The 14,111-nt window shown below is 42.9% G+C and overlaps 1 protein-coding gene across 1 annotated transcript; it reads left to right on the top strand.

Moving 5' to 3' along the window:
* Positions 1-761: 761 nt before the first annotated feature.
* Positions 762-8,579, top strand: LOC142970601 (protein Wnt-2b-A-like). Its single transcript, XM_076110934.1, has 5 exons — positions 762-937; positions 3,526-3,746; positions 4,579-4,856; positions 5,260-5,524; positions 8,350-8,579. The coding sequence occupies exons 1-5, from the start codon at positions 762-764 to the stop codon at positions 8,577-8,579; spliced, it is 1,170 nt and encodes a 389-aa protein (XP_075967049.1).
* Positions 8,580-14,111: the final 5,532 nt, after the last annotated feature.

Genomic DNA, 14,111 nt, shown 5'->3' on the forward strand with positions numbered 1-14,111 from the left:
CACATGTTTTAGAGCTAATGACATGGTAGGGGAGTGCAGGCACATATTAAAGGAATATCACTGTGCGAGGCTGTGTTGTAACGGTTGTCTTGAAATGGCAACAAGTTGGATGCGTTGCTCCGTAGATATCCCGGGCAGGATTACTTTCCATCAAACTAAATATATACATCTCCTGCCCTGCTGTCTGTTGGTCTACATACCGCTATTTGTCATTTTCAGACAAAGGGGTGGAGGGAGGGGGGAAGGGGGGGGGGGGGGGGGGGGGGGGGGGGTCACAGACAGCTGACGCACTGGAGCGGAGCGCTGCGCGTTACGGTGCGCATCTTCATTCCTGGCTGCAGGAGGAAAGGTGCGCGTAATGATCCACGGAAACGGTTCTTCCACTTGACGCGCCTCTGATTTAAGCGACCTCGCCACCGTGTTAAACAGCATCGGATTTGTCCCCCCCCCCCCCCCCCCCCCCCGCAGCTTTAATAGTATTAAATTCAGTGCGCAACAAACTGGGGAGAAAAGTTGAATATTCAATTATTGCTGATACAAGACCGTTGGAGACATCTGAGACGGGACTTATTCTGCTCATGATCACCGACGCTGCTGAAGATTATGGATACAGAAGGAAAATCTGCTTGGCTTTATTAAAATGTTGACCGGTGGAGTCTTAAGCACTTTCCTTCCACGTGAAGCTCTTTTTGATCCCAGATGATGGACGGCAGACAAGCGTCAAGGACATTCACACCTGATTGTGCAGCTTTTGCCAACACATGAAAGGAAGAAACATGTTTTGTCTGATGAAGTCTCGGAGCGCAGCACACAGCAGCAGGGCGATGGGGAGCGGAAATGGGAGAAAAACCCAACATCACTCCAAACCCATCAAAATTTACTTCATTTTTATTTTGCTCCTGCTGATTTTCACACCGAGGGTGGATTCATCGTGGTGGTGAGTGAGCTCTTTACAGCGCGTCTGCTGATGTTTAGATCCGTTTAATTTACAAGCACGATGTATTTGTTATTAATTACATAAACATCTATAAAACTAATAATCTAAGTTAAGTTATAGAAAAGTTTATAGAAAAGGATTCTGATGCAAAACAAAATGTTTAGATTCTATTCTCAAATGTACCATTTCCACGAATGTTTTTTCTCTGTCAGGTATAAAGATGGAAAACTATGCTGTTAAAAACGCAGAAAAAAAGGGATAATCGTAATTTTAATTTTAAGGCACCTGGGTTTTGCCAAAAGAAACTACAACAATTTAGTGAAACATTTATATCCAATAAAAGCTAATAATGTTCACATTCATTCACATTCACATTCATTTTAGGTCACCTCTGCATGGGAATTTGTTCTTGTTTTATTTTTATTTATTTTTTCAACATCAATGCAAAGTGAAATGTTTGGCGCAGTAATGTATGTCATGTGTTCATTGAGATGAATGGTGTTGGGGGGGTTGGGGGATCTCCCCAATCCATCCATCTTGCCCGAAGCAAGTGGCAGGTGCTGGCACTGGTGCATGAATAAATGCCCCTTGATGATAATTCTCTTGAGGTTTTAAATGCTCAGAGGTGAAAAAACCAAAACATGGAGGATATGCACCCCCTCATCCCACCCACCTGAAGTTGGTCTCATGTGTCGGCCACACTTACAGAAATTGTATTTGATGTGTGGCCCACTTTATATTTAACCAACCGCAGAGAAGCAGTTCTAATTCTACGTTTTCTTCCTTCATGTGCAGCCTTGCACCCCCATAACAATAAGCCTCTGTTTTACAAGATGGATTTAGATTTAAAAAAATGCACCCTTTGTAAATAACGACGTGAATGGTAATGTCCCAAGAGAGCCAAAAGCATACGTTATCCTATTTTCCATTGTGCAATAATCCCTTTTGCAAATACATTGTGAAAAAAATATGATTAAATCAATTCCAGAGAAACTGAGAGAGCCACAGAGCAGGAGAGTCTTGGGAGCTTGGTGTCGAGATGATTAATACTTATTTAATCCTGGTTGATATTGTTAGGGCCTATTTTTAACCATTGCGATAATTTAGATGAGCCCCATGTGCCTTTGCTGCACAGGACCCACTTCCCTCTCCCTTTCTATGCGTGTGTCCTCTGGGAGACGGTCAGGGGTCTTTTGGCACAGCCGGCATGTACAACGCACAATAAACACAAGTAGTGCTTCTGCTCTGCTTTACTGCTCAGGCAGATAGTCGCAGTTTGACCGGGACCGGGACCGGGACAGCCATAATGGGAGTGGAAAATGCCTGCTACGTCCGTTTCTGTCTCGGTGGCCAGGCGACACAAATGTGGCTGCGATTAGGGCCTATAATGATATCCGGATGGAGAGTGGAGCGTTCAGGTTTAGGGAGGGGGGGCAGGAGAAAGGGGGGGGAGGGCTGCGCCTACATATGGTTGATCTGTCTGGCTGGGAGGGAAAGGCCTGAGCGGTCACTTGCACTGTTGATGACTGTCCTCTGTTGATAAGAGAGCCCCCCCCCCCCCAGTGTCACAATACCACCAGCATGTGATCCGCCCTTTTAAGAGTTGCTACAAAGTACGGGATTATGTCTGAATGGAGCAGGAAGCAATAAGGCCCGTCACAGGGAAAGAGATGCTTTTCACTGAACGTGAGGAATTTAATAATCTCTTCTACGTCCTGAATATCTGAGTCTCAACAAGACAAAGGTATGGATGTGAAGAAATGTAGGCACGCTAGCAGGAGGCCAATCGGGTAATCTCGATTTAAAAGGACAAGTTCGACATTTTGAGGAAATAACTTGATTTGCTTTCTTGCCGAGAGACTGATGAGAAGATGTGTCTCTCTCTCTCGTCTGTACGCTAAATATGAAGCTACAAACAGCAGCCGGCTGACATAGCTTAGCATAAAGACCAGAAACAGCCAGCCTGGCTCAGTCCAAAAATAACAAAATCCACCTCCAATCACCTCTGCATTTCTTTAACACATAGTGTCTTGTTTGTGTACTACAAAAAGAAAACACTACAAAAAGTGTAAAAAAGTGAAATTGCCACTTTACAGAGGGTTGGGGGGTGCGGGCGGCAAATTTTTTCTGGCCATTTCTTGGTCAGGACAAGGAACTATGACTAACTACAAAGTTGGAGTTATCAGGAACTTATGACGGATAAAATATCTCACAGTTGGTCAAAAAAAACAACAAAAATGTCAACAAACCAGTGAGAAAATGTCTGCAAAATCGCCATCGCTGACAGTAACACTTAAATAAAATAAAACCAATACAACTTATTCCACAATTGCAAATGAGGTAACCATCTTGCAACAAGGCACAAACACTACCAAATCCCATTCTACCCACACTGCGTGAACCCTCGAGATAACCCTGATGACATCATCGTGGGTTACTTTCTCAGACTTGACACAGCTCCTCCAGAGCCACAATACAGTGCTCCACTTTGCACAGGCTAAGGCGTGTATAGGCCCACAGGACGAATAAACACTACGTGTAACATTGGTGGAGTGCCCCTTTAACACGATCAATACCGTGTCTTGCAGGTACATCGGAGCGCTGGGTGCTCGGGTGATCTGCGACAACATTCCCGGCCTGGTGAACAAGCAGCGGCAGCTGTGCCAGCGGCACCCGGACCTGATGCAGTCCCTCGGCGAGGGAGCCAAAGAGTGGATCAAAGAGTGCCAGCACCAGTTCAGACACCACCGCTGGAACTGCAGCACGCTGGACCGGGACCACACTGTGTTTGGGAGGGTGATGCTGCGAAGTGAGTCTGCACATGTGTGACGGGGGCTTTCTATCTGTGTGGTTCCTTGTGCGTGCGTGACAGCGGTTGTTTATGTCAGAGACACTCGAGTTAATCATCCTTGTAAATGCCTCTGCTGTTACCGGATAAGCAGAGAATTAATTGGTGTCTTATTAAATCAACTCGGTCCTAGAATTCAGACTGAAAGAGAAAGTGGTGGATTTTTTTTTGTTTTCACCTTCTCTGGAATGAGGGAAGATTGGGAAAGTGGATGTTCTCCGAAAACAAGTAGCAGATCGAGAGATCCACACTGGTGATGTATAAACAGTAATAGGAGATGTAAATATTTGGGTAGATGTCTCTGGCAGCCAGACAAAGCTTTACTCCCTGACATATCGCCTGTGTCCTGCTTCACTGCGTGAGCAGGAATGAGAGCAGGAGGTGGGTGGGAAAGCCAGACCAAATAACCCCCAAAATCTCCTCTTGTCTGAAATGAAAACACAGCCCAGTGACTGAGAAAGCTGCCATCTGTGCAAAATAAAAAAAGGTGATAGGAGAGTGAGGTGGACTGTGGTGCTATAGCCAGCATGCTTCTACCACTGTCTGGACCATCCACCATAAATGGAATGATTATTGTGCTCCTGCTGTCAGGAATATACTGGAGAAAGGCTGCTTTACTGAGCAGCTTGAATCCCACCAAAGAAAGCAACAAAACCAGTTGTGGTGCGGTTTACGTTAACGTTTACAACACTGTCGAAATTAAAAGTGTCAGTAAGAAAATTTGCAAACAAATTCAAAGTAACAAATTTTCCGAAGGATTTCATTACAACACCTCTCTTTCCCGCGCACCCAGGCAGCCGCGAGGCAGCGTTCGTGTACGCAATCTCTTCGGCAGGAGTGGTCTACGCCATTACCAGGGCCTGCAGTCAGGGGGAGCTAAAGATCTGCAACTGCGACGGCCACAAGCGGGGGCGAGCGAGCGACGACAGGGGCATCTTCGACTGGGGTGGATGCAGCGACAACATCAACTACGGCATCAAATTTGCCAAGGCGTTCGTCGACGCTCGAGAGAGGATGGTGAAAGACGCTCGAGCGCTGATGAACCTGCACAACAACCGGTGCGGACGGATGGTGAGCAGCAGGGGTTGAATTGGGATTCGTTACGTGGGAGGGCTCTGTGGCTTCGGTAGGAGAATATATTCTTATAAACAAGCTATATTTTGATGCACTCTGACTCCTTAAAACATTCAGAGTACGCGTCTTAAACATCAATTATGATATATTATTAGGGATTATACCACCCATATATATATATATTTATATTCACACATACATACTATGAATTTGCTTTCAGCGGTAGATTAGATTTAGTTTCAGGTTCAACACAAACAAGCCAGATTGTTTCAGAAGGTCTCTGGAGGAAGAGAACTTAAAGCAAACTCCAGTCAGAGGGAAGCAGAGCTGATCACACCTACATCATGCCGTGGGCAACATCATAGGCTTAACACCCTGTCACCTTTGACCTCTGCTCTAGGCAGTGAAGCGCTTTATGAAGCTGGAGTGCAAGTGTCACGGGGTCAGCGGCTCCTGTTCTCTGAGGACCTGCTGGCTGGCGATGTCTGACTTCAGGCGAACGGGAGACTACCTTCGCAAGAAGTACAACACAGCCATCGAGGTGACCATGAACCAGGACGGGACGGGCTTCATGGTGGCTGACAAGGACTTCAAGGGAAGCACCAAGAATGAGTTGGTGTACGTCGAGAACTCACCAGATTACTGTCTCACGGACCGCTCAGCAGGTGAGTGAAGAAAGGAAGAAATTAGGTTTTTGTCGTTGTGGAGTTTGATCGTTATTTTCTTTAAATAGTGAACATTTCTATTGATACTGCACATGATTAACAAGAGGGAAATAAAGACTGTAGGACAATGGTGGCTCTACATTTACTAAATGATACACTGCTCTGAGCTCAGTGCTCTTATTTAAATCAAGACATTGATCATGTCATTTTTAAAAGAGTTAGTTAACTCAAGTTACGCAACGTTTTCCCAAACGTCCTTTTTGGTATTTAGCCATGCTTAAGTTTGGAGATATTTGTGAGCTTAGAAATCCAGTAAATATGTATTTACATAAAAAACATAACATAAACAAACAATGTTGTATAAAGAACCATTGACTTTGTTTTGTAAGAATTGTGACCAAGATATGTACTGAGACGCTTGTCAGTGCCCTCTGGTGGACAAACTACATCACTGTTTCTAAATCCCTTCTTTTTTTTTGGTCCATTTTCGGTCAACGTGTATGAATAAGCCAATATCACCAAACACACTGGCATGGCTCTACTTTTGACTTTCCCCACCAGAATTCTGCCATCATCCCATTACATTACAGGTCATCAGCCCTTTAAAGCACCAACGTTTATCTGATAAAGCCAACGGCAATCTCTCTTAGCCGACATAATGTCCTGGGTACCTTGCTATGAAATATAAAACTATTATACGTGGTAGAGATGATCCAAATCCCGATCCCAAGGATCACATCGGGACATATATTGGCTAAAATAAAACTGATCATAAAGACTGGATTGAGACATCCCCAGTATGTGGAATAATTCATAATTAAGACATATCTATATTTTATTCAGGTCAGCAAAACACCGTCAATCTATATTCTCAGATTCAGTGACGCATTTTTTTGTTCAATCATTTAATACATTTGTTTCCAATTTTCAATTAAAAGACAATTGAGTATATTGTTAGGAGACGAGTCAAACAGGTGGTTGGTCACTTCGAAAAGCTCTGAGAATCAGAGGCTCGTCCACTGGAGGCTTGCATTCCTACACAGCTTACCGTTCAATGATTTGACCTTTCACATCCCCTTTAATTCCTAGTGTTTGCTTTACCTTGTTAAGCTCTGTCTCTCTCCTCCAACCCAGCCCCCTTCAATAGAGCGTGAAGGAGTTCACTAGCTCACTGTTAATAGGTTAGGTAAGGTAGCGTAGTGCACATGTGCAGGGGGGACATGACGGTACCGCCAGATTCTCCCACTCCTCCCTGCTGTTAGCTTGGTGGCAGCTTGACAACTGAGGGGTAATGGAGGTGTGTTCGCTCAAAGGAAAGGCCGTCTTTCCTTGTTAAAAGGTGATCTTAAAAAGAAGCTTATGACCCTCCTCGCCACTAATCTCCATTGTATAGGAATTCATAGCCTAAGGATACATGCAGGCTTATTTTTCAAATCCTTCCTTTGGTCAGTATTAGGCTCCACTCCCTAGAGCCTGAGGGGAATAGCTCCTCTTATCCTTTTTTTCTTTGCATCAGGGACGCTCTGTTATTAGACATGGCATTTGATCTTAGGCTTAGATTTTACACCCGAGTACGTGGACATCTTTGTGTTTGTTCTCCGAGACTGTTCTGTCAGCGTGTCTGTAAGCCAATACCCTGCCGAGGAGTGTGGAAATTCCGCTTTGGAAAAACTGTTTCAGTTTTCAGCATCAAAAATATTCACCGTGGTGTTCAGAGGTGGTCAACTGCCAAGATTAGCAGTTCTGGACATCTACAGTATGTGCTCACTGGAGGTTTTCCAAAAAGGAATTAAGTTGAGCTGATATGTGACTCGGACAAACAACCACTGAAGAAGAACAGTGACTATAGAGTTACTGTATGTGCAATAGAAAAGGTGCATGTTGTTCACACTTCAAAAATAGAGTTCTGATTCCTTTAGCGGCACTTATCACTATTTTTGTAACGGCACTGGATCAAACATTCATGTGTAGTGCGAAATCACCCATCCCTGCTGTCCCCCCTCAGCTCTACAGAGCGTTACAGCCTCTCTCACCTTTATATTTTGGCTTTCCGGCTCACAGGCTCAGCTCATGAACCTCATTTCCAGGAGCAGCATGCATCCGTTTTCAGCACAACACTCAGATACTCCAGAGAGACAGAGCTAGCAAATAGCTAGTGGACATTTAGTTTTGAATAGCCTGACTTATCTCCACAGCGATGTGTCAGCGCTAAAGAAAGGTGTGGAGCCACACATTATCTTTCTGGTATAGGGGGAAAACGCTCTTGACTTGTTTGTAACCGATCACAATCGTCTTGGGCACAAATGCAGAGACGGTGCTCTTGCAAAATAGTTAGCGGGAGGAGAATGCCAGCTGAAATAGGAGGCCAATGGCAGCTTGTACCCAAAAAAAGAAATGTAAATAGCAAGATCAAATGTCTGCTATTACGTTATGTCAAAGCAATTTGTATGCAACCACAGCTCAACCAGAATTGTGTTTCTGTAACACAAAAAATACACATTTTTTTAAACATTAAAAAGCTACACAACTGTACTTAATTGTTGGTTAAAATGGTTTTAAGGTAAGGCTGTAATCATGGTTTGTCTAGTTGAATGTTAAAAAAAAAAAAAAAAAAAAACTTTTATTAATATGAAAACATTAAACTTATAGGAATAACACTCATTTTCCAATGTAGCATACATTTTTTTCAGACTAGAAATGTATATTTTCATGTAATAATGCGTGCTGCGCTGGTAAAGGTCTGTGAACCAAATGAGATGTTTCCCTATGCCAGAAGAAAACTATGATTTACTCTCCAACGCAAACATGTACATTCTTCTTCACAGGCTCCTTGGGCACAGCAGGCCGAGTGTGCAACAAGTCCTCCAGAGGCACAGACGGCTGCGAGGTCATGTGCTGTGGGCGGGGCTACGACACCATGCGCGTCAAACATGTCACCAAGTGCGAGTGCAAGTTCAAGTGGTGCTGCGCCGTGGAGTGCAGCCACTGCGAGGACTTGGTGGACGTTCACACCTGCAAGCCCCACAAGCGGCCCGATTGGCTGGACATCACCTAACGAGGAGACCTGACCAATCACAAGTCCCTACGGACGGACTCACCAACCTGCTCGCTAATGACTGCATTGTATTATGGGATATATAATTGGGATCTCTTAACTGTCATACCTCTCCGGCTTTTGATCCCGTTGACGCTTCATGAAGCAGAGACTACACGTTGATGCTAAACTGGAAATTCGGCCCAGTTACTGAGTGTGTGCTGCTTTAACAAGTGCTTTTTTTTAAGATAAACATTGAATCTTTGATACAAAACGGCTGAATATATTGTATTGTTCTGTTGTAAACGCACCCTTGTTTGAGGCAGAGTTATGAGGTGATGTCTGCTTGTTTTATAGAGTGTTAAGACGGTGTGAGAACATGACATCCTGCTCATACCGATGATCATATTTACAGTAATATTTAGCCTGAAGAGAGACACGTAAAGAAAGACGGAGAGATCTTTGGAGGTATTGTAAAAACACTGACATTGTATCATTTAAAATGATATCATTGTATGGTACTGCAACAAATCATTTCAAATACAAAAAAAGACAATTGCTGCTAATGAGTGCAACTCTAACAAACCAGCAAACAGTCGGAGGGAGCTTGTGAAAAAGTTCCTACTCGGATAAGATCAAATAATCACACTGTGAACCGGAAGGAACCGCAAACAGAAGAACGTTAAAGTGGCTGCATACTTTTGAGCAGGTTCCCGGGAGAGAAACGACGGACTAAGCAGGAACAGTGAAGCGGCGTATGGACTTTGGAGTGGTGTCTGAAACATTTTCCATACAGTATCCCACATATTCTGCCTGCAATTGGTCCAACACACTCTGGCTGTGTTTCCTGATGGAGAACTTTATCATTTCTACCTCTGGCTCTTTGTCTTTGTTTTCATTTTGTTGTGTTTTGGCGCTACTGCGACAGCTTCAAGCAATTGTCCTTAGACCGTGTTCAGAAAGACAAAAGAACAGCATAACCCCCCCCCCCCCAAAAAAAACACAGCCCCCATATACATTTCAATTAGGCTACTCTGTCAAAAAAATTTTTACATTGTCTGGAAAAAACGTTGTGTAGGCCAATCAAATACATTGTACTATGTAGATTACTTAACACCTTCACCTGATGATAGTCATGCAGGACCATATTTTTGATGTGATGGAATCCAAAGTTGTCAAATCCAGTGCAATAATATTCCAAACTGCTGTGCAGTGATTCGGTGTCTGGTGAGTCCTAAAACTCATGGGTTTATCAAATAAAACTGACGGGAGGAGGCCGACTCCGCTGTTGCACACCTACAGTATTAAATATTGTCTTATATATATATATATATATATATATATATATATACACAGTAATTGTTAACAATCATAGGACATTATTTTAAAAAACAGCTGATGTTTGTTTTCATTTAACATCCTATAGTGCCGCCAACATGTAAACTTCAGTCATATAACATATTATAGTTCCATACTATTTTATAAATCAGGTTTTTAATTTTGTATGTTGAAATTCGGTTCTTGTTCCTTTTAGGGCCATTGCAACTACTACTACTACTACTACAACTACTACTACTACAACTACTACTACTACTACTACAACTACTACTACTACTACTACAACTACTACTACTACTACTAATGTAATACCGTACATCGCCGTACCTTAATACTGTGATATTTTCAAAGAAACAGTAAAAATCTCATACCGTTACAACCTAATCAGTACCTTAAACACCATGCCTCTACCAAAGCAGCTGTTTTTGCCGCGGTTAGCCATCATGCCTGCAGCCTTTGTTGTTCGCCATAAGTTACCTACTTCTACTTTCTCTTGGCCATGTTTGTTTCCTTTTCTTCTTCATCCACCACACATGCCTCCACTTTGATGGCAGTAAACTCCAGAATGCTATAGAAATGTTTGGAAATCTTACAGTACTTTACTCAGATGCAGCCTTTTCATTTTGTTTATGTAAAAAAAGAAGAAGAAAAAAAGAAAAGAACATTCACTACATCTTGCATTGACTCTAACATCAGTGATCCGTAGCTTAAAGCTACGGATCACTGATGTTGAGGCACATTTCATTATTTTTAACTTGGATCACTGTCCAGGAGCTTTACGCTCAAGCTAATGTGTTGTTGTTTTACCCCTGTGTGCTGTTTGGTCTCAGTTGGATATATAAAGAAATAGATTTTCCGTTGATGTGATGAAGGTTCAGTACATCAGTAAACAATGGTGGTTCACCTTCAATACTGCCAGCTTTAACAGACACCACCACACCACAGCTGTGTGCCTCCAACAGTTTACGCTGCTAACAACGTATAATGCTACTTCCCTCAAACTAAAAGGCCTGAGAATGTACATTAGAAAACATTTATATGCTGCTAAATTGTCGCAGATCTTAACTAGAACTGAACAGCAAGATATGTACTGTAAAGCTGATGATCCTAATTATACAGGAAAATATAAAAAAACAAGTTTCTGTTTAAAAATGTATATTTGTATGAGGTCCTTGTTGTCATACACCCTCTGTCTCCAATGCTTCTCAGTGCGGAGTTGTATCTTAAGGTTGTGCAGCCTTTCTCATCGCTCAGTCTTCATCGCAAAGGCCAGCACAGCATGTTTCTTCTGTCATCGTATTGTGACAGAAAACTTTAACAAGGCAATCTTTAGCAACTGTGCTTTCAGTCCTTTGTGTGCATATTCACTGGCTCCGACCGCTTTTTTTTGAGGAGTGAAGTATTTCATGAAACTGGGCCAAGACGTTGCAGAAGGAGCAGTCAAGTAGCTGTGGACCCTGAGTTTGACTTTTTCAACATCTGGTACTGCAGCCAGACATCATCATGCTCGGCCGTTGGAGACACAACCCTCAGAGGGGGCTTGTAGATCTAAATGACTCTGACAACAAGCTGTGGATGCTGAGGGTCAACAAATTTTTTGAAGTCCACGTAATGAAAGGGGGGGGGGGGGGGAGCCGCAGCGAAGTGCTTTGAACGAAGCCAAATGACACGCCGTGTCAAACGTTCACAAGTCAAAAGTTAATTGCAAACAAAAGGAGCCTACTTTGAATGTACATGAAGAGCACGTTGGCTGTGTTTTTCTTAAAGATTAGAAAGGTGAGAGCCGTTCACATATACAGTACAGTGGGGGGGGGGGGGGGGGGGGGGCTCTGGCCCTCAAAAGGTTCATATTTCCATTCCCCAGTTCAACCGAATGTGATAAAGCACAACACTGACAATTTAAGTCCGTTTTGAAATTTAACATGTTATTCCTGCATCCACATTGGGAACCACCAGGCCCGCACTGATCCGTACTATGGACTCTGATAGGTTGAGGGTGAACGTCACAGTTACCGTACCTGAGGTCGCTATTCACAACTCCAACATCACATTCAAAGATATACATTTTGTTTTAGATGTATAACTCATATAACAGTTCAGCCAACACAAAACAATATGTGTATCTGTAACTGATAGCATGAATTTATGCAGGGGATGCCCCATTTTTACACCTAAGTTATTATTTTCCTCGTTCAGCGTTGGGTGCAACAGTGTCCCAGTTTGTATAACTGTCTAGGGAGGTATTTTTACCTTTGAAATGCAGGTCCCGAAATACCTCACTGGCTCTATATTAAACCTTGTCACTCCTATTAGAGGTCTTCCGGTCTCCTGTGTTTTAGCCCAGAATTCAGTTATGGCAGAGAGAGAGGATCAAGATAATGCAACCAACAGCGTCGGTGTTTTAGAGTTCGGTCAGCTCGCTGTCAGGGAATTCCGGAGTACATTTTGCAGAAACATAACTGGACTGGCAGATGGCACATCACTAAACATCTCCAACGTTTAAATGTAACATTCTCTTCAAGGAAGTCACTTTCTTTGAAAAGTTACGTTTTCGTCGAGCAATTAGCTAAACTGTACACGCACACACACACACACACACACACACACACACACACACACACACACACACACACACACACACACACACAGAGTGGATTAATAATACTTTGCTGATGTTTAAATCTGTCATAGTATCCGCGCCGCTTTGTCCCCCACAACGTGTGATCCAGTTGAACTCTGTAAAAATAACAGGAGCGGCATCGCAGGCATTCTCTGTCATCATAGTGATATCAAATGGGCATCTCAATTTGACAACATTTCGGAGCTAAAATTGGCCCGAGGGAAAGACTAACAGTGTGGTCCACACGGATGTTTCACATTCAGAAAAGCCAGAGGAGAGGAATGTTGTAATCCATGCTTACAAACTGTAATGAGTCGAGAACAATTCAGCGTGGTGTCAGTCTCAAACTAAACATGTTTAATATTCTCCTTGAACTTCTCCGACTGGTCCAAAACAATGTACTCCTTCTAATCATATGATGAATATCTATGATGTACAGCAATATGGGAAATATGTTGATATGTATACATTGTGAAATTATTGCTCTCTAGACTATTTAGTGTTGAAAATCTGTCCCAGAAGTTTCATTGTTTTTCTTGGAAGAGAGGGTTCCCCTCATGACCCTATCAGCAGTAATTAAAAGGCTTTATGTGGACATGCAATTGGACTTGACTATAGCTGCTTTAGTGTATATTTACTGTCCTTGCCAAGTGACATCATACTCATTTGTTACTGGGAGAATCAAGCTATAAATCTCTCGTACAGTACGTTTCTATAGGATTGACAAAGGAAAAGATTCCCACAAACTAAAGGCAACACAATGTGAATTATGTTACTACAGCAATACTCCAGTTAATTACATGTAAAGGCCTCAAGCTGACGCTTATGTCCCCAGTGACGTACAATAAAAGAGCATATTGGGGTTCAGCGTCTTTCTCAAGCATACGGCACACGGCTATTGACGCACATGTTTTAATGACCAAAATGCATAATCCCTAAATTCATTCAGCGGATTTATCTTGTGGATACAGATTATGTGCAGAAGTGATATATGCACTCACTACAACCATACACCAAGTCAAGATCAGCACAGAAGAGACTGGGGAGTGGCGATGAATACTGTCCCCTGAGAGCCACATTAGACACAGAGCCTGACACCAGCCATTATGTGAAATCCATTTCATACAGGCCGCAAAAAACACCAGCTGCATCGTGGCCACTTTCCTGCTTAGCACCACAGACCATGATGGAATATTCTATTTTGTGAACTAAAGTCAATCCACCATCAACACACCTGCAGATTAAGAAAAAAAAACAAATGGCGTAGGCAGACAATGTCCTCTTAGTGAAATTTCATAAGCAACAGAAAACAGTACACGGATAAAACGTTACGGCTGTTTAGTGTAGCAAGGAAACAGGTATGCTTACCTCCCTAAAGCCAATAAACAACATCAGGCTCCACTATAGACCATGCAGGGAGTAAATAGAAAGAATAATGGCCAAAACAACAGAAGCAGAGGGACGAAACATGCCACCAAACCTCTTTACCGCTCACTAATACTCATAATATTCAAGCATGAGAATTTTCACAACAGAATAAAAGCAGCATGATTGACTGTACAAAACAATAAACACAAAGCAGCAGCAGCAGCAGA

The sequence above is a fragment of the Anarhichas minor genome, unplaced genomic scaffold (assembly GCF_050575085.1).
Source record: "Anarhichas minor isolate MPS153535 unplaced genomic scaffold, ASM5057508v1 ptg000043l, whole genome shotgun sequence".
NCBI lineage: Eukaryota > Metazoa > Chordata > Actinopteri > Perciformes > Anarhichadidae > Anarhichas > Anarhichas minor.